General features: G+C 52.5%; 1 protein-coding gene across 1 annotated transcript in view; it reads right to left on the reverse strand.

The window, feature by feature from the left end:
• Positions 1-3,862: 3,862 nt before the first annotated feature.
• Positions 3,863-21,638, reverse strand: part of atg2a (autophagy related 2A) — a 464,956-nt gene continuing 447,180 nt past the window's right edge. Inside the window, exons 38-41 of the mRNA XM_059954818.1 lie at positions 13,305-13,562; positions 11,919-12,073; positions 6,049-6,201; positions 3,863-4,534 (exon numbers count right to left, since the gene is read on the reverse strand). Of these exons, the coding sequence (XP_059810801.1) occupies positions 4,298-4,534; positions 6,049-6,201; positions 11,919-12,073; positions 13,305-13,562 (803 nt within the window). The 3' untranslated portion in view covers positions 3,863-4,297. The remainder of the gene's footprint in view (positions 4,535-6,048; positions 6,202-11,918; positions 12,074-13,304; positions 13,563-21,638) is intronic.

Below are 21,638 nucleotides of genomic sequence, written 5' to 3' on the forward strand. Positions count from 1 at the left end.
TAAAGAATACAGTCCTAACCTGTACAATCTTTCCTCATAACTCAGGTCTTGCAGACCCTGCAACATCCTTGTAAATTTTCTGTCCTCTTTCAATTACAAATCTTATCACTCAGTTCTGCTACGCAAATGCACTCACCTCAAGAACAGCAGCAGACTAAATCACTCGTTCTGCTTCTCAGTAAATATCGCCCCAGACCCCATGTCAAAGTTAATAAACACTGCAGTCGTTCTGGCCATTAAACATTTGTAGCACCGGACATCATTCTCTCTCTCTCTTTTGCCAGACTGACGCACTCTGCCATAGGGTCTACAGCACCAAATCTCGCCATTGCGTGGTGAAGAGTTTTAAGACGATCACGAGGGAACGGAGAGACAGGTCCAACGACCCAGTGTTAAGTGGAGGGTTAAGATGATCACGGGGGATCCGAGAGACAGGTCCAACGTCCCAGTGTTAAGTGGAGGGTTAAGATGATCACGGGGGATCCGAGAGACAGGTCTAACGACCCAGTGTTAAGTGGGGGGTTAAGATGATCACGGGGGAACCGAGAGACAGGTCCAACGACCCAGTGTTAAGTGGGGGGTTAAGATGATCACGGTGGATCCGAGAGACAGGTCCAACGACCCAGTGTTAAGTGGGGGGTTAAGATGATCACGGGGGATCCGAGAGACAGGTCCAACGTCCCAGTGTTAAGTGGGGGGTTAAGATGATCACGGGGGATCCGAGAGACAGGTCCAACGACCCAGTGTTAAGTGGGGGGGTTAAGATGATCACGGGGGATCCGAGAGACAGGTCCAACGTCCCAGTGTTAAGTGGGGGGTTAAGATGATCACGGGGGATCCGAGAGACAGGTCCAATGTCCCAGTGTTAAGTGGGGGGTTAAGATGATCACGGGGGAACGGAGAGACAGGTCCAACGTCCCAGTGTTAAGTGGGGGGTTAAGATGATCACGGTGGATCCGAGAGACAGGTCCAACGTCCCAGTGTTAAGTGGGGGGTTAAGATGATCACGGGGGATCCGAGAGACAGGTCCAACGTCCCAGTGTTAAGTGGGGGGTTAAGATGATCACGGGGGAACCGAGAGACAGGTCTAACGCCCCAGTGTTAAGTGGGGGGTTAAGATGATCACGGGGGAACCGAGAGACAGGTCCAATGCCCCAGTGTTAAGTGGAGGGGGGGAGGTGTCCATTTAGGTGGACAGAGGTTGCGATTCATGGGCACGGGTGGGGTTCACAGACTGGGACTGCACGAACGATCCTGTTCAAAGCCCAAACCTGACCTAACGCCCTCCCGCACGTTTTGGTGGAACGCCTGGCAGCTCTGAGAGACTTGGAGCACTCGTGCACACAGCACTTCCAACTCGGGCTCTTCGACACCGGACACCTTTGCACCGTGCGGTCCAGGTGTGGGAAATCCCGGTGGCATTGGGCAGTGGGCTGGCTCCCCCCATGCACCCTCGTCCTCCGGTTGGTGAGGGTGAGAATTCATCACTGTCTTACTGACCAGAAGGCGTCCTCCGCTGAGGAAACGAGGAGGGAGGAGGCAGTCAGAATTCGCCCCTCCTCAATGGGCTTCAGGCAGTTGCCAGTGTTCGAGGGTAAATCAGGGCAATGATTCATCCAGACATACGTGACCCCTGTCGATCTCGGCTGTCACAGTGCCAGTCTCTCTGAGACCCAGTAGATGAGGAAGGCTCCCTGCACACCTCCCTCCCCGCAACTTGGCGGAGTGAAGCAGCAGCATGCGATGCTGCACCCCAATGCGGCAGGCAGCAGTGCAGCAAGGGTGCTGGTTCAGAGAAACGCAGGGATCGAGAGAGGCAGTGTCGATGGTGAGGGTCAGGTTTGGTCCTGAGCTCCAGCAGGGCAGCTGTGGGGCGGACAAACTCCTGTTGTGCTGTACGGGTCCGGCTTGCCCACAGGCGATTACCGTCTCTAAAAGAGGCAAGTGGAGAGAGAGTGGGGGGGGGGGGCACGGGAGCTCTGCCTGGTCTCAAGACTGGATCTTGCACGCCCTTTTCTTCCAGATCACATGTACAAGACCAAACTCTGGAGCAGGAATTCTAGACAAGATCACTCCCAGCCCGGAAAGTCTCTATCCACAGTACTCGGGTACTGGATACCAACAGGGAAACAGCCAGTAACTTCAAGTTCTGGATGTCTATTTCGATGTTTCTATAGCCTAGTAATCTCTAAGGTAGGGACATGTCCGGCACAAGTTTATGGGCCGAAGGGCCTGCATTGTGCTGCAGGTTTTCTATGTCTCCCTGATCTCCATCAGCACAAGGCTGCGTGATTAGTCCCCTGCTCTACCCGCTTTACACTTCTGACTGAGTGGCAAATCAGCACCAGTCCCGTTTGCTGACAACACCACTGACTTGGGCCAAATGAGACAAACTCTGGCTGAGTGATGCCACAACAACAACCTCCCACTCAGAGAGAAAACACCAAGCAGCTGATTTTAGAAGAAGGAATCCTGAGGTCCACATCAGAGCATCAAATTCCTTGGTGTTATCATTTCATCCAAGTGAAACTACGAAGGCAGCATGCAGAACCTCCACGGCTTTGACAAACTTCTATAGACGTGCAGTGGATAGTATATTGATGGCCTGGTACGGAAACACTGATGCCTTTGAACGGTAAAATCCTACAAAGAGTTGTGGATACAGCCCAGTCCTTCATGGGTAAAGCCCTCCCCACCATTGAGCATATCGACACGAAACACTGTCACAGGAAAGCAGCATCCACCATCAGGGAACCCCACCACCCAGGACCTGCTCTCTTCTCACTGATTCCATCGGGAAGGAGGTACAGGAGCCTCTGGTCCCACACCACCAGGTTCAGGAACAGTTATTACCCTCAACCATCAGGCTCCTGAACTAGAGGGGATAACCTCAACTCTGAACTGATTCCATCGGGAAGGAGGTACAGGAGCCTCAGGTCCCACACCACCAGGTTCAGGAACAGTTATTACCCCTCAACCATCAGGCTCCTGAACCAGTGAGGATAACCTCAACTCTGAACTGATTCCATCGGGAAGGAGGTGCAGGAGCCTCAGGTCCCACACCACCAGGCTCAGGAACAGTTATTACCCCTCAACCATCAGGCTCCTGAACCAGTGAGGATAACCTCAACTCTGAACTGATTCCATCGGGAAGGAGGTGCAGGAGCCTCAGGTCCCACACCACCAGGCTCAGGAACAGTTATTACCCCTCAACCGTCAGGCTCCTGAACCACTTGCCCCTTCACTAAAACCACTTTCAAAGACTCTTCATCTCATTTCTCAGTATCCATTGCATATTTGCTATTAATTCTTTCATTTTGTATTTGCAGTTCGTTTTGCTTCACACACTGGCTGAACGGACAGGCGTTTGTGTTCTTTCAATGATTCTATTCTGGTTATTACTTACTGAGCACATCCACAGGAAAATGAATCTCGGGGTTGACAATAAGAAAGGAGACCCTGAAATCCGGTGTAACCGGCAACCTGAAAGAGAACTTGAAGTGGAGTCTGGACCCGAAACCTCAGCAGTTCTTCCAGCCTCCCCCTCCACAGATGCTGCTTGGCCCGCTGTTCTTTCAGCAGTCTCTTAACAACGATCAGGAAGACCCACTGCTGGCCCAAGGACCCGGCCCCGATCTCCAGCAGGAACCACGGCCCTACATGGTCACTCTGGTCCTCGCTCAAGCAGCTGTTTCCAGCTCGACTGCTCAGGGCAGGGAGATCTCATGGTCAGCGGCCGTAAAGACCATTCATTCCCAAATTCCCCGCGGGAACACGTACATTCATCGGGAAAGTGCTCTGCTCCCCAACACCCAGAAAAGAAAGAAACAGGAGAATGACACAAAATAATTCTCTGAAATTACAATGACCTTTGATTAATTTATAGATTTTATGAATTTATTTTGTACCCACCCCTATTATGCCAAGCACAGGAGCTGTGGTGAAAATTCCCCCAATTCTTCTTTATCTCTTCCCCCGTATAACACTCCTGCCGAACGCTCGTACACATTCACACGCACATACACACACACACCTGGGAGGGGGAGGGAAACACGGGTCTGTACACTTGCAGGGCCCGTGGCGTGCCGGGTGGTGGGGAAAACCACTCCTGCTCTCCCGACATCATCGCACACGACCCGGCGATGAATTACTCTGCGCGTACAGCGTCTATCTCTGCGTCCACCTTTGCTGCTGACAGAACGCAGAAGCTAATGGCACTTTTTCTGTTTAGCTGACAAGGTTGACTCTGCGTTTTAGAAACGGGAGGGCAGACAGAAGGGCTGGCAGAGTTAGCAGGCTACTCGTGAGCCTCGTCCGTGCGCCACTTCAGGCTTTCCTCCTTGCGAGCGTCCGGCTTGATTTGGTTACGCATGCCCCCCAGGAGGTTGGAGGTGGCCTCCGAGGCCACGATGAGCGGCTTGACCACGGTGGGCGGGATCTGCCTCAGGACTCCTCCCACGGCTCCTGTGATTCCCTTCTGCTCGTGTCCCCTGGTGGCCACGTCACAGATGGTCTGCGCTGTGTCGATGACACCCTGGAAAGAGAGCAGGGGATGAGAAGATGCTGCGAATGGCCAGCGGCCTGGTTCTTTGCTGCCTTCTCAAGGCCTTTGCCTTCCTCTAAGAAAACAGGAGCAAGATGAGGCCATTTGGTCCCCCAACGCCTGCTCGTTTATCAAAGACAAAGTAAAATTATCAATCGACATACAGTACCATGCAAAATTCTGGGCCACGTAACATACATATAGTATGCGGGATGAGGGTGTGGAGGTGTGAGGGGCTCCTTCCCTCTGCTGGCCTGCAGGTCACCCTCAGGCAAGGTGTAGCTCCTGCTTAGCCCCCGATCAGGGTGACATGAAGCCGTGGGAGCAGGTGGTGGACGGTCGTACGAGCAGCCGGTGTCGATCACTGGCACCAGGCAGACAATCACTGAAGGTATTGAGAATGGCTGGGGTCACCCCTCTTGTAAAGACACTGCCCGCAAGGTGGCAATGGCAAACCACTTCTGTAGAAAGATTTGGCCAGAACAATCATGGATGGAAAGACGGTGATCGCCCACATCGCAAGGACCTGGCACATGATGATGATGTCACAATGACGTGGCACATAAGGAACGAATCAACTGTACAGTAAATGGCTTTCCAGTTACCAGATAACACTGAATACGACAAAGCCAGCTACTCTCAATTGTTTCCCAACCACCTTCCTACGTTAACCAATATACAGTAATGTGTAATAGTCTTGGGCACCCTGTCAATAAAGTGCCTAAGACTTTTGCACAGTCCTGTGCAGGCACTCAGTGGTAGAGGAGCAGAACCCCGAGGGGTCTCTGCTGCTGTGGCCCCTCCATTTCAAGTTTCGACGTGTTGTGTGTTCACAGATGCTCCTCTGCCGACCACTGTTGTAATGTGTGGTTATTTGAGTTACTGTCAGCGTGAACCAGTCTGGCCATTCTCCTCTGACCTCTCTCGTTAACAAAGCTGCCACTCACTGAATGTTTTCTTAAATTTTTGCCCTATTTTCTATAAAGCCTAGAGACGGTTGTGTGTGAAAAGCAGTTTTTGAGATACTCAAACCACCCCATCTGGCACCAACAATCATTCCAGGGTCACAGTCACATTTCTTCCCCATTCTGCCGTTTGATCTGAACAACAACTGAAGCACTTGACGACGTCTGCATGCTTTTATGCATCGAGTTGCTGCCACATAATTGGCCAATTAGATCGAGGTTCAGGTAGTTACTATACAGAAGAGCAGGTTGAGGGAGATCAGACACAAGTGGAGGTTGAGGGAGATCGGACAAAAGAGGAGGCTGGGGGAGATCAGACTGGGTCACGCTGACAGTCACTCAGATGCCCACACGTTACAACAGTGGTGTGCAGAAGAGCATCTCTGAACACACAACACGTCGAAACTTGCCAATTGGATGGGCCACAGCAGCAGAGACCATGAACGTACACCCACTCAGTGGCCACTATTTTTAGGTACAGGAGGTAGCGAGGAACGTGACCACAGAGACAACCCCCACCTCCAGCCCCATGCAGCCTACCTCTCGGACGGTGTCGTAAGCTTTGGCAACGCCCTCTCGGAGGTCCGCTGGCTGTTGTATTCTCCTGTACCTCTTCAGATACTTCTGGTCCATGATTGCCTTGGTCACCGGTGGCGTCGGAGACAAGATGTCGTACACAGTCTCCGCGGTAGCCTGCGTTGAGGGGCACAGTGTGAGGACGCGTAAAGTGCAGAAGCTGTAACTGTCCTCATCAGCGTGGAGGGGAGTAACTGAGGCTGAAGTTGGCTCAGTGATTGGGCTGGCATGGTCCATGTCAATAAACCGAGTATCAGAGCTTTGCACCTCATACACCGATAACTTCACACAATTTACACTCCCTCCCTGTCTTGATGCCCCCGTTAGTCCCACCCCACTCCCCCCTTGCCACAGATGTTTCCTGATTCCCATTCCTGTTCCAAGATGTCACCCCATGGCCTCAACTTGTGCCAAGATTAGGCCTCCCTTAGGGTTGAGGAGCCTTCAACCTGATGACGTAAACATCGATTTCTCCTTGTGGTAAAAAATGTTCCTCCCCTTCCTTCTCCTATTCCCCATTCTGGCCTCTTACCTCTTCTTACCTGCCTGTCACCTCCCAGTGCCCTCCTCCTCCCCTTTCACCCACGGTCCACTCTCCTCTCCTCTCCAGTCCTTTACATTCCCCACTCACCGGCCTGTCACCTCCCAGTGTCCTCCTTCCCTTTCACCCACGGTCCATCTCCTCTCCTCTCCAGTCCTTTACCTTTCCCACTCACCGGCCTGTCACCTCCCAGTGTCCTCCTTCCCTTTCACCCACGGTCCACTCTCCTCTCCTCTCCAGCTCTTTACATTCCCTACTCACCGGCCTGTCATTTCCCAGTGTCCTCCTTCCCTTTCACCCACGGTCCACTCTCCTCTCCTCTCCAGTCCTTTACATTCCCCACTCACCGGCCTGTCACCTCCCAGTGTCCTCCTTCCCTTTCACCCACGGTCCACTCTCCTCCCCTCTCCAGTCCTTTACCTTTCCCACTCACCGGCCTGTCACCTCCCAGTGTCCTCCTTCCCTTTCACCCACGGTCCACTCTCCTCCCCTCTCCAGTCCTTTACCTTTCCCACTCACCTGCCTATCACCTCCCAGTGTCCTCCTTCCCTTTCACCCACAGTCCACTCTCCTCTCCTCTCCAGTCCTTTACCTTCCCCACTCCCCTGCCTGTCACCTCCCAGTGTCCTCCTCCTTCCCTTTCACCCACTGTCCACTCTCCTCCCCTCTCCAGTCCTTTACCTTTCCCACTCACCGGCCTGTCACCTCCCAGTGTCCTCCTCCTCCCCTTTCACCCACGGTCCACTCTCCTCTCCTCTCCAGTCCTTTACCTTTCCCACTCACCGGCCTGTCACCTCCCAGTGACTTCCTTCCCTTTCACCCACGGTCCATCTCCTCTCCTCTCCAGTCCTTTACCTTTCCCACTCACCGGCCTGTCACCTCCCAGTGTCCTCCTCCTTCCCTTTCACCCACGGTCCACTCTCCTCTCCTCTCCAGTCCTTTACATTCCCCACTCACCGGCCTGTCACCTCCCAGTGTCCTCCTTCCCTTTCACCCACAGTCCACTCTCCTCCCCTCTCCAGTCCTTTACCTGTCCCACTCACCGGCCTGTCACCTCCCAGTGTCCTCCTTCCCTTTCACCCACAGTCCACTCTCCTCCCCTCTCCAGTCCTTTACATTCCCCACTCACCGGCCTGTCACCTCCCAGTGTCCTTCTCCTTCCCTTTCACCCACGGTCCACTCTCCTCTCCTCTCCAGTCCTTTACATTCCCCACTCACCGGCCTGTCACCTCCCAGTGTCCTCCTTCCCTTTCACCCACAGTCCACTCTCCTCCCCTCTCCAGTCCTTTACATTCCCCACTCACCTGCCTGTCACCTCCCAGTGTCCTCCTTCCCTTTCACCCACGGTCCACTCTCCTCCCCTCTCCAGTCCTTTACCTTTCCCACTCACCGGCCTGTCACCTCCCAGTGTCCTCCTCCTTCCGTTTCACCCACGGTCCACTCTCCTCTCCTCTCCAGTCCTTTACCTTTCCCACTCACCGGCCTGTCACCTCCCAGTGTCCTCCTTCCTTTTCACCCATGGTCCACTCCTCCCCTCTCCAGTCCTTTACATTCCCCACTCACCGGCCTGTCACCTCCCAGTGTCCTCCTCCTTCCCTTTCACCCACAGTCCACTCTCCTCCCCTCTCCAGTCCTTTACATTCCCCACTCACCGGCCTGTCACCTCCCAGTGCCCTCCTCCTTCCCTTTCACCCACGGTCCACTCTCCTCCCCTCTCCAGTCCTTTACCTTTCCCACTCACCGGCCTGTCACCTCCCAGTGTCCTCCTCCTTCCCTTTCACCCACAGTCCACTCTCCTCTCCTCTCCAGTCCTTTACATTCCCCACTCACCGGCCTGTCACCTCCCAGTGTCCTCCTCCTTCCCTTTCACCCACGGTCCACTCTCCTCTCCTCTCCAGTCCTTTACCTTTCCCACTCACCGGCCTGTCACCTCCCAGTGTCCTCCTCCTCCCCTTTCACCCACGGTCCACTCTCCTCTCCTCTCCAGTCCTTTACCTTTCCCACTCACCGGCCTGTCACCTCCCAGTGCCCTCCTCCTCCCCTTTCACCCACGGTCCACTCTCCTCTCCTCCCCAGTCCTTTACCTTCCCCACTCACCGGCCTGTCACCTCCCAGTGTCCTCCTTCCCTTTCACCCACGGTCCACTCTCCTCTCCTCTCCAGCTCTTTACATTCCCTACTCACCGGCCTGTCATTTCCCAGTGTCCTCCTTCCCTTTCACCCACGGTCCACTCTCCTCTCCTCTCCAGTCCTTTACATTCCCCACTCACCGGCCTGTCACCTCCCAGTGTCCTCCTTCCCTTTCACCCACGGTCCACTCTCCTCCCCTCTCCAGTCCTTTACCTTTCCCACTCACCTGCCTATCACCTCCCAGTGTCCTCCTTCCCTTTCACCCACAGTCCACTCTCCTCTCCTCTCCAGTCCTTTACCTTCCCCACTCCCCTGCCTGTCACCTCCCAGTGTCCTCCTCCTTCCCTTTCACCCACTGTCCACTCTCCTCCCCTCTCCAGTCCTTTACCTTTCCCACTCACCGGCCTGTCACCTCCCAGTGTCCTCCTCCTCCCCTTTCACCCACGGTCCACTCTCCTCTCCTCTCCAGTCCTTTACCTTTCCCACTCACCGGCCTGTCACCTCCCAGTGACTTCCTTCCCTTTCACCCACGGTCCATCTCCTCTCCTCTCCAGTCCTTTACCTTTCCCACTCACCGGCCTGTCACCTCCCAGTGTCCTCCTCCTTCCCTTTCACCCACGGTCCACTCTCCTCTCCTCTCCAGTCCTTTACATTCCCCACTCACCGGCCTGTCACCTCCCAGTGTCCTCCTTCCCTTTCACCCACAGTCCACTCTCCTCCCCTCTCCAGTCCTTTACCTGTCCCACTCACCGGCCTGTCACCTCCCAGTGTCCTCCTTCCCTTTCACCCACAGTCCACTCTCCTCCCCTCTCCAGTCCTTTACATTCCCCACTCACCGGCCTGTCACCTCCCAGTGTCCTTCTCCTTCCCTTTCACCCACGGTCCACTCTCCTCTCCTCTCCAGTCCTTTACATTCCCCACTCACCGGCCTGTCACCTCCCAGTGTCCTCCTTCCCTTTCACCCACAGTCCACTCTCCTCCCCTCTCCAGTCCTTTACATTCCCCACTCACCTGCCTGTCACCTCCCAGTGTCCTCCTTCCCTTTCACCCACGGTCCACTCTCCTCCCCTCTCCAGTCCTTTACCTTTCCCACTCACCGGCCTGTCACCTCCCAGTGTCCTCCTCCTTCCGTTTCACCCACGGTCCACTCTCCTCTCCTCTCCAGTCCTTTACCTTTCCCACTCACCGGCCTGTCACCTCCCAGTGTCGTCCTTCCTTTTCACCCATGGTCCACTCCTCCCCTCTCCAGTCCTTTACATTCCCCACTCACCGGCCTGTCACCTCCCAGTGTCCTCCTTCCCTTTCATCCACGGTCCACTCTCCTCCCCTCTCCAGTCCTTTACCTTTCCCACTCTCCGGCCTGTCACCTCCCAGTGTCCTCCTCCTTCCCTTTCATCCACGGTCCACTCTCCTCCCCTCTCCAGTCCTTTACATTCCCCACTCACCGGCCTGTCACCTCCCAGTGCCCTCCTCCTTCCCTTTCACCCACGGTCCACTCTCCTCCCCTCTCCAGTCCTTTACCTTTCCCACTCACCGGCCTGTCACCTCCCAGTGTCCTCCTCCTTCCCTTTCACCCACAGTCCACTCTCCTCTCCTCTCCAGTCCTTTACATTCCCCACTCACCGGCCTGCACCTCCCAGTGTCCTCCTCCTTCCCTTTCACCCACGGTCCACTCTCCTCCCCTCTCCAGTCCTTTACCTTTCCCACTCACCGGCCTGTCACCTCCCAGTGTCCTCCTTCCCTTTCACCCACGGTCCACTCTCCTCTCCTCTCCAGTCCTTTACCTTCCCCACTCACCTGCCTGTCACCTCCCAGTGTCCTCCTCCTCCCCTTTCACCCACGGTCCACTCTCCTCTCCTCTCCAGTCCTTTACCTTCCCCACTCACCGGCCTGTCACCTCCCAGTGTCCTCCTTCCCTTTCACCCACGGTCCACTCTCCTCCCCTCTCCAGTCCTTTACCTTCCCCACTCCCCTGCCTGTCACCTTCCAGTGTCCTCCTTCCCTTTCACCCACAGTCCACTCTCCTCCCCTCTCCAGTCCTTTACCTTTCCCACTCACCTGCCTGTCACCTCCCAGTGTCCTCCTTCCCTTTCACCCACGGTCCACTCTCCTCCCCTCTCCAGTCCTTTACCTTTCCCACTCACCGGCCTGTCACCTCCCAGTTCCCTCCTCCTTCGGTCTACTCTCCTCTCCAGTCCTTTACCTTTCCCACTCACCTGGCTTCACCCATCAACTTCTGGCTGTCCTCCTTCCCCTCCCCCCTACGTTTTCATCCCGATGAAGGGTCTCGGCTCGAAACGTCGACTGTGTATTCATTTCCATAGATGCTGCCTAACCTGCTGAGTTCCTCCAGCATTTTGTGTGTTGCTTTAGATTTCCAGCATCTGCGGAATCTCTTGTGTTAAGTGTTCCCACCTCCCTATTGAAAGCTGGTCTTACTGCTAATTCCACTGGACTTGCCGCTGTTACTGAAATAACCCTCTCTCACTACCCACAATTTCACTGTTTAAGACACTCTTAGACAGGCACGTGGATGAAGGGAAATGGTGCATATGGACTGCATAGAGGGAGGTGTTAGATTAATTGTGGAGTTGGTAATTATAGGTCTGGGCTGACAGATCTCTAATCTGTTGTACTGATCTATGTTCTATAACATACCAGACTGTGCAAAAGTCTTATGTGCTTATGTAGTAATTTTATGTATCGCACTGTACTGCTGCCGCAAAAAGAACAAATTCCCTGACGTGTGTGAGTGATGATAAACCTGATTCTGATCTGGGTCTCTGTTGTGGACTGAGAGTGGGAAGGGGGCAGGGAGAGGGGAATCAAGGTTGGGAAAAGGGAAGGGAGAGGGGAGGGAGCGGGAAGCACCAGAGAGACATTCTGTCATGATCAATAAACCGATTGTTTGGAATCAGATGACCTTGCCTGGTGTCTCAGGGCTGGGTGTGTCTGTACCCACTCCTGTCACTCCTTCTCTGCCCCCTGTCCCGCGGCGCTCCACCCTCACCATTCCCAACATCCTTTGCTCCTGCCAGATTCAGGAACTCGCTCTCGGCTCCACGCTGACGAGTACAGGACTGTGCTAGCTGTAAACGTGCAGGAAGAGTTTGGCAGAGTACTGTACGAGAGGCCTGAATGAGGAGAGTCAAGGACAGTCTGACCTGGATAGCTTGCACCAGCCGGTTACTCAGCTCCAAAGCCGCCGAGGCGGTGGAGGTTCCGAAGGACGCCGCACCGCGCTGGAGCCCGCGGATGATCCGCCCATCCTTCCGGTACTGTTCAATCGGTAGCCAGAAGAGGTCCCGGAGGCCGTGAACTGTGGCAGGAGAGACTGGTTACTGATGCAAAGGTCAAAGTAAATTTATCATCATCATTCTGTGCCGTGTCCTGATGACATGGGTGATCAGGGTCTTTCCACAATCGCTCTTGCTGAGTTTTTCTACACAAGTGGTTTGCCATTGCCGCCTTCTGGGCCGCGTCTTTACAAGACGGGTGACCCCAGCCATTATCAATACCCTTCAGAGATTGTCTGCCTGGTGTCAGTGGTCACATAGCCAGGACTTGTGATCTGCACCGGCTGCTCGTACGACCGTCCACCACCTGCTCCCACGGGTTCACCTCACCCCGATCGGGGGTGAAACAGGAGCTACACCTTGCCCGAGGGTGCTCACACCTCCTCTGGTAGAGACTATCCCCACCTCGCCCGAGGGTGACCTGCAGGCCGGCGGAGGGAAGGAGCACCTCACACCTCCTCTGGTAGAGACAATCCCCACCCTGCGGTTCATTTGCACCTGGGCATTCACGGGAGAACAAAGAAATAGAACTGAATCAACGAAAGGCAACACACAAAGACTGACAAGCAACTGAAGTGCAAAGAAAGCCGCAAAGCAACTGGCTTTACAGAGCACACAGCGTAGGCCCTTTGGCCCATCGAGTCCATGCTGACCATCACAGCCACCCCACTTTACTTGGCCACGTTCCCAGATTCTAAGCTTCCCCCATGCACTGAAGGGGCAGTTTACAGTGGGAGTGAGCACCTGGAGGAAACCCACTCAGGGCAGTTACACTCAGTGCTCGGCTACAGTGCCTGCCCATAATTTGATCCAGTTTTGCCTTGTTCCTGCTCGAAACATCTGCATTCAGGCCCCGTATTCTAACTTGCTCTTTGTGAATGGCAGGGAGGGATTTAATTGGATTGCTCCAATTACTGGTCCAGTAACTCAACTACTCTGCCAATGCCACATGCCCCCTATCTGAGACTTTATACCCCTACCACCACCCTTGGCAACTCCACCACTCTCTGAGTTAAAACCTACTTTCGATGTCCCACCAATGGCAGAACAGACTAGATGGGCCAAATGGCCTAGTTCCCCTCAATTCGTAAGATATAGGGGCAGAATTAGGCCACTTAGCCCATTGGGTTTGCTGTGCCTATGGTCTTGGGGTCTACATTTCTCCCAACACCGTACGTCAGTGATGATAAACCTGGGGCGAAAAGAAAAACAGACGTCATGACTGAACTGTTCTGCTCGGCATCGTTAACTTACACAGTTGTACCACTGAGTGCATGGGCCCCACACCTCCGAGAATTCCCGGCAACTGGTTCTTCCGGATGTCAAGCAGCCACTCGGTCAGCGCGTAGTTGATCACCTTGTCTACCCCCAGTAGCCTGAGAGACAGACCAACACAGACAGTTATCGTATAGACAAGGAGCATCAACATCACCGAGTGGGAGACAGGTGGGATTGAGAACCAAGGGGTATTGTCATCACCGAGTGGGAGACAGGTGGGATTGAGAACCAAGGGGTATGGACATCACCGAGTGGGAGACAGGCTGGGATTGAGAACCAAGGGGTATGGACATCACCGAGTGGGAGACAGGTGGGATTGAGAACCAAGGGGTATGGACATCACCGAGTGGGAGACAGGCTGGGTTTGAGAACCAAGGGGTATGGACATCACCGAGCGGGAGACAGGTGGGATTGAGAACCAAGGGGTATTGTCATCACCGAGTGGGAGACAGGCTGGGATTGAGAACCAAGGGGTATTGTCATCACCGAGTGGGAGACAGGCTGGGTTTGAGAACCAAGGGGTATGGACATCACCGAGCGGGAGACAGGTGGGATTGAGAACCAAGGGGTATGGACATCACCGAGTGGGAGACAGGCTGGGTTTGAGAACCAAGGGGTATGGACATCACCGAGTGGGAGACAGGCTGGGATTGAGAACCAAGGGGTATGGACATCACTGAGTAGGAGACAGGCTGGGATTGAGAACCAAGTGGTATGGACATCACTGAGTGGGAGACAGGTGGGATTGAGAACCAAGGGGTATGGACATCACCGAGTGGGAGACAGGCTGGGATTGAGAACCAAGGGGTATGGACATCACCGAGTGGGAGACAGGCTGGGTTTGAGAACCAAGGGGTATGGACATCACCGAGTGGGAGACAGGCTGGGATTGAGAACCAAGGGGTATGGACATCACCGAGTGGGAGACAGGCTGGGATTGAGAACCAAGGGGTATGGACATCACCGAGCGGGAGACAGGTGGGATTGAGAACCAAGGGGTATTGTCATCACCGAGTGGGAGACAGGCTGGGTTTGAGAACCAAGGGGTATTGTCATCACCGAGTGGGAGACAGGCTGGGATTGAGAACCAAGGGGTATGGACATCACCGAGTGGGAGACAGGCTGGGATTGAGAACCAAGGGGTATTGTCATCACTGAGTAGGAGACAGGCTGGGATTGAGAACCAAGTGGTATGGACATCACTGAGTGGGAGACAGGTGGGATTGAGAACCAAGGGGTATGGACATCACCGAGTGGGAGACAGGCTGGGATTGAGAACCAAGGGGTATTGTCATCACCGAGTGGGAGACAGGCTGGGATTGAGAACCAAGGGGTATTGTCATCACCGAGTGGGAGACAGGCTGGGATTGAGAACCAAGGGTATGGACACCCCCCTCCCCCCCCCCCCCCCCCCCCCCCCCCACTGAGTGGGAGACAGTGGGATTGAGAACCAAGGGGTATTGTCATCACCGGAGCGGGAGACAGGCTGGGTTTGAGAACCAAGGGGTATGGACATCACCGAGTGGGAGACAGGCTGGGATTGAGAACCAAGGGGTATTGTCATCACCGAGTGGGAGACAGGCTGGGATTGAGAACCAAGGGGTATTGTCATCACCGAGTGGGAGACAGGTGGGATTGAGAACCAAGGGGTATGGACATCACCGAGCGGGAGACAGGCTGGGATTGAGAACCAAGGGGTATGGACATCACCGAGTGGGAGACAGGCTGGGTTTGAGAACCAAGGGGTATTGTCATCACCGAGTGGGAGACAGGTGGGATTGAGAACCAAGGGGTATTGTCATCACTGAGTAGGAGACAGGTGGGATTGAGAACCAAGGGGTATGGACATCACCGAGTGGCAGACAGGCTGGGATTGAGAACCAAGGGGTATGGACATCACCGAGCGGGAGACAGGTGGGATTGAGAACCAAGGGGTATGGACATCACCGAGTGGGAGACAGGCTGGGATTGAGAACCAAGGGGTATAGACATCAGCAAGTGGTAGGTGGGTGAGATTTAGAACCAGAACGTAGTTTTAAAGAGTCTCTAAGAACCATGCAAAGCAGAACTCTTGATCCAGACTACAGCACAGTCTCCGGATAGAAGCAGCGTTAATATTCAGTAAGGGAGACACAAGACTTTAGTGCACACTGACTGTACATTTGTGGACCTGCTGCTGTAGCCCATCCACTTCAAGGTTTGACGTGTTGTGTGTTCTGAGATGCTCTTCTGCACACCACCGTTGTAACGTGTGGGTAACTGAGTTACTGTCACCTTCCTGTTAGCTTGAACCAGTCTGGCCATTCTCCTCTGACCTCTCTCATTAACGAGATGTTTTTACCCACAGAACTGCCCCTCACTGGATGGTTTTTTTGCTTTTTGCTCCATTCTCTGTAAACTCTAGAGAGGGAAATGCATGAAAACCCCAGGACATCAGTACTGTGCAAAAGTCTTAGGCACTCTAGATTTTTTACATGGTTTCAGATGGTGTTTTCCACAGAACCCCCATCTCAACATCATCGAGACTGTCTTGGACTACCTGGAGAGGCAGAAGCAAGTGAGAAGGCCAAAGTGTGGCAAGTTCTCCAAGATGCTTGGAAGAATCGACCAGCCGATTTTCTTATAAAACTGCATGACAGTGCACCCGATAACTGGTGCAGTTTGAAAGACAAAGATGGTCACACCAAATATTGATTCGATTTTTTATTGTTTACTGCTCTTTATAGTACTTTTTGAGATTTACAAACTTTTCATTACATTATTTTTGGAAGTATCTTTGCTTTAGAGTTTTTTTACGTGTGCCTAAGACTTCTGCACAGTACTGTATGTTCACTTTTATTCACATTTGATTATTGACGTTTGCACATGATGGTTCTGCTAATCGTTGGTAACTCATGGCTGTCTGCACTGTTGTCCTTTAAAGTGTTGGTGTTGTGTTGTTGGTCCTGTGTTTTAAGCTTGGCACTGGACCACTGTCAATCTGGTCTGTTTCACGTAAAGATTTTGACTTGGATCCCCTGTGCTGGGCTGACAGTGTCTGGACTACTGCTAGAACTCCTACGAATACTCAATGCCATTTCCAAACCACAATTCTCTAAGATGTTGGACAGGGGTAATAAATCTTCTAGTGATCCCCAGCGAGGTGAATGCGAGAGTCAGAAACAACGAAGGAAGAATGATTCTGAACAAGCAGACAGGCCTCAGGCACATATATACAGCCAGGGTGCCTGGGACTTTTGCACAGTACTGTGCTTACCAACGTGGAGCAGAGGGAGTGTTTGTAAGTCTGGCGGGAGCAAAGGATGTTGGGATGGTGATGGTGGAGCGCCACAGGAGGGGTGTGAGACAGGGGGCAGAGAAGGAGTGTCAGGGGCGGGTACAGACACACCCAGCCCTGAGACACCAGGCAAGGTCATTTGATTCCAAACTATTGGTTTATAGATCATTACAGAATGTCTCTCTGGTGCTTCCCGCTCCCTCCCCTCTCCCTTCCCCTTTTCCCAACCATGATTCCCCTCTCCCTGCCCCCTTCCCACTCTCAGTCCACAATAGAGACCCAGATCAGAATCAGGTTTATCATCACACACGTCATGAAATTTGTTTTTTTTTGTGACAGCAGAACAGTGTGATACATAAAACTACTACAGTACTGTGCAAAAGTCTTAGGCACCCTGGCTGTATATGTGTGCCTAAGACTTTTGCAAGTTACTGTATTCTAAACACTGGAGATTCTTCAGATGATGGAAATTCAGAGCAACCCACACAAAGTGCTGGAGAAACTCAGCAGGTCAGCAGTCATCCATGGAAATGAATAAACAGTTGATGTTTCAGGCAAAGGAAAGCAGCATCTATCATTAGGGTCCCACACCACCAGGTTCAGGAACAGTTATCACCCCTCAACCATCAGGCTCCTGAACCAGTGAGGATAACCTCAACTCTGAACTGATTCCATCGGGAAGGAGGTATAGGAGCCCCAGGTCCCACACCACCAGGTTCAGGAACAGTTATTACCCCTCAACCATCAGGTTCCTGAACCAGTGAGGATAACCTCAACTCTGAACTGATTCCATCGGGAAGGAGGTACAGGAGCCTCTGGTCCCACACCACCAGGTTCAGGAACAGTTATTACCCCTCAACCATCAGGCTCCTGAACCAGTGAGGATAACCTCAACTCTGAACTGATTCCATCGGGAAGGAGGTACAGGAGCCTCTGGTCCCACACCACCAGGTTCAGGAACAGTTATTACCCCTCAACCATCAGGCTCCTGAACCAGTGAGGATAACCTCAACTCTGAACTGATTCCATCGGGAAGGAGGTACAGGAGCCTCAGGTCCCACACCACCAAGTTCAGGGACAGTTATTACCCCTCAACCATCAGGCTCCTGAACCAGTGAGGATAACCTCAACTCTGAACTGATTCCATCGGGAAGGAGGTAGAGGAGCCTCAGGTCCCACACCACCAGGTTCAGGAACAGTTATTACCCCTCAACCATCAGGCTCCTGAACCAGTGAGGATAACCTCAACTCTGAACTGATTCCATCGGGAAGGAGGTACAGGAGCCTCAGGTCCCACACCACCAGGTTCAGGAACAGTTATTACCCCTCAACCATCAGGCTCCTGAACCAGTGAGGATAACCTCAACTCTGAACTGATTCCATCGGGAAGGAGGTAAAGGAACCTCAGGTCCCACACCTCCAGGTTCAGGAACAGTTATTACCCCTCAACCATCAGGCTCCTGAACCAGTGAGGATAACCTCAACTCTGAACTGATTCCATCGGGAAGGAGGTACAGGAGCCTCAGGACCAACACCACCAGGTTCAGGAACAGTTATTACCCCTCAACCATCAGGCTCCTGAACCAGTGAGGATAACCTCACTCAACTTCACTCGCTCCATCAATGAAATGTTCCCACAACCCATGGACTCACTTTCAAGGACTCTTCATCTCATGTTCTCGATACTTGATGCTTATTTAGTTATTCTTTTGCATTTGGACAGTTTGCACTCCGGTTGGACACTCAAGTTGGTGTTGGGTCTTTCAGTGATCCTATGATTGGATTTACTGAGTCTGGCCATAACAAAATGAATCTCAGGGTTTTAGATAGTTTGATAACAAATTTACTTTGAACTTTGATTAGGGATGAACTGCTGAAGGGTCGACTGTACTCTTTTCCACAGACGCTGCCTGGCCTGCTGAGTTCCTCCAGCATTGTGTGTGTGTGTTGCTTCGGTGTAGGTTTACAGTGAGATGGGCACCATTCAAAGGGGATGTGAGGGGCAAGTTTTTCCCCACACAGAGGGCGACCATGTGCAACCAGCTGCCCGGGGAGGTGGTAGAAGTGGGTAGAGTTACAACACAGAATATACCTGGACAAGTTTATGGAAAGGAAATTGGAAAGGCTTAGGGCTGGGGTTCCCATGCCATGGATCGTGGAGGCCCGGTTGGGAAACCCTGATTTAGGGGAACATGGGGCTGACTTATGGTCTACACGGTTGGTACGACCGTACAATACTGTGATGTTCTATCAAAGGACTCAAGCAGAGAAGAGGCATTCTTTGACGCAGTGATCTCAAAGGGGCAGTGGAAGTGATTGAATGGGAGTTGTCAAGGTGGAAATGAGAAAACGCTGAGCATCTCTCTCAAGATGTGAAGGAAATTTGGTCTCCTTTAACGTGGCACAGACTACCTGATGGTGTCATGCTCGGAATGAGAGGGGCTCTTTGCTGGGAGGGGACTTTCTGCTGCCGTTAGCATGTTATGACCGCTTGTGTACAATCGCCACATTGTGTCTGGAACAGCAACATAACAATGCTGCCCTTTGGTCTAATCACACGGCAGAGGAGAAACATTTCTCGCATTGTCGTTACTTTTATGAGTTTGCTTTCCGGGGGCAGACAAGAGACAAAGGCTCCGATGTAAAGCACGGCCCACGCTTGGCTCTCTTCTGGGCGTCAGCACGAGGCAGTGTTGTGAACGGCTGTGTTCGCCCCGATGCAGGACGGATATAGAGGCTTTGCAGAGGGCGCAGATGAGGTTCAGCAGGATGTCAGGTGGTATGTGTTTCTGGAGAGGTTAGGCAAACACCAGGACCACAGCCCTCCCATCCCTGTACCTGTCCAAACTACTCTTAAACATTGAAATCGAGCTTGCACCCACCACGTGTTGGCAGCTCGCTCCACACTCTCACCACCCTCTGAGTGAAGAAGCTCCCCCCTCATGTTCCCCTTAAATATTTCACCTTTCACCTTAACCACTGACCTCTGGTTGAGGTCCCACCCAGTCTCGGTAGAAAAAGCCTGCTTGCATTTACCCGATCTATACGCCTCAAAATTTTGTATACCTTTATCAAATTTCCACTCAATCTTTTACCTTCTAGGGAATAAAGTCTGAACCTATTCAACCTTTCCCTACAACTCAGGTCCTCGTCCCAGCAACATCCTTCTGTACTCTTTCAACCCCGGTAAGCTGATGGAGAAGATCCTGAGAGGCAGGAGTTATGGATATTTGGTGAGGTATAATATGATTAGGAGTGGTCAGCATGGCTTTGTAAAGGGCAGGTTGTGTCTTACGAGCCTGATTGAATTTTTTGAGGATGAAGGAAGAGCAGTAGATGTAGTGTATATGGATTTCAGCAAGGCATTTGATAAGGTACCCTATGCAAGGCTTATTGAGAAAGTAAGGAGGCATGGGATTGCTTTGTGGATCGAGAACTGGCTTTCTCACAGAGGCAAAGAATGGTGTAGACGGGTCATTTTCTGCGTGGCAGTCGGTCACCAGTGTGTGGCTCAGGGATCTGTTCTGGGACCCTTATTCTTTGTGATTTTTATAAATGACCTGGACGAGAAAGTGGAGGGATGGGTTAGTAAGTTTGCTGATGACACAAAGATTGGAGGTGTTGTGGATAGTGTGGAGGGCTGTCAGAGGTTACAGTGGGACATTGATAGGATGCAAAATTGGGCTGAGAAGTGGCAGATGGAGTTCAACCCAGATAAGATGGTTCTATGGTTAAGTGTGAAGTGGTTAATTTTGGTAGATCAAATATGATGGCAGAATATAGTATTAATGATAAGACTCTCAGTAGCGTGGAGCCTCAGAGGGATCTGGGGGTCTAAGTACACAGGATGCTCAAAGCAGCTGCGTAGGTTGACTCTGTGGTTAAGAAGGCGTACGGTGCATTGGCCTTCAATAATTGTGGAATTGAATTTAGGAACCGAGAGGTAAGGTTGCAGCTATATAGTACCCTGGTCAGACCCCACTTGGAGTATTGTGCTCAGTTCTGGTGGCCTCACTACAGAAAGGATGTGGAAACCATAGAAAGGGTGCAGAGGAGATTTACAAGGATGTTGCCTGGATTGGGGAGCGTGACTTATGAGAATAGGTTGAGTGAACTCGGCCTTTTCTCCTCGGAGTGACGGAGGATGAGAGGCGACCTGATAAAGGGGTACAAGATGATGAGAGGCATTGATCGTGTGGATAGTCAGAGGCTTTTCCCCAGGGCTGAAATGGTTGCCATAGGTTTAAGGTGCTGGGGAGTAGGTACAGAGGAGATGTCAGGGGTAAATTTTTTACTCAGAGAGTGGTGAGCGTGGAATGGGCTGCCGGCAACGCTGGTGGAGGTGGATACGCTAGGGTCTTTTAAGAGACTTTTGGACGGGTACATGGAGCTTTGAAGAATAGAGGGCTATGGGTAAGCCTAGTAATTTCTAAAGTGAGTACATGTTTGGCACAGCATTGTGGGTGAAGGACCTGTATTGTGCTGAGGGTTTCTATGTTTCTAAATCTTGTTGACATCTCTCCTGTAGGTAGGTGACCCCAAATTAGGCCTCACCAATGTCTTATATAACTTCAACACAACACTCATCTCCTGTACTGAATACTTTGATTTATGAAGACCAATGATCCCAGAGCTTTCCTTAGGACAGTATCTACCTGTGACACCATTTTCAACGGGCCTTCCCTGAGTGGCGCATCTTTGGAATTCTCTGTCGCTGGGAATGGTGGCGTCCAAATCATTAAAGAGATTTAACCTACTTAGATACTTTATAGCGAAGGATACATTTGTCAGCCAGAGCGAGGATCGAGTGTGATGGGGAACTGGCAGAGCACAGGAGTTGAGGCAGTGTAGATCAACCATAAACACAGATGGTTAGGCCAGATGGTCTTAGCTGGTGGGATCAGCTTAGGTACAGGGTGATACAACACCCAAAGATGCTGCAGGAACACCAGTGGGTCCAGCAGCATCCATGGAGGGAAATGGGACAGTCCACAATTCATGTCGAGATCCTTTATTTGGATTGGAAAGAGGGG

Source organism: Hypanus sabinus, chromosome 31 (assembly GCF_030144855.1).
Source record: "Hypanus sabinus isolate sHypSab1 chromosome 31, sHypSab1.hap1, whole genome shotgun sequence".
Lineage (NCBI taxonomy): Eukaryota > Metazoa > Chordata > Chondrichthyes > Myliobatiformes > Dasyatidae > Hypanus > Hypanus sabinus.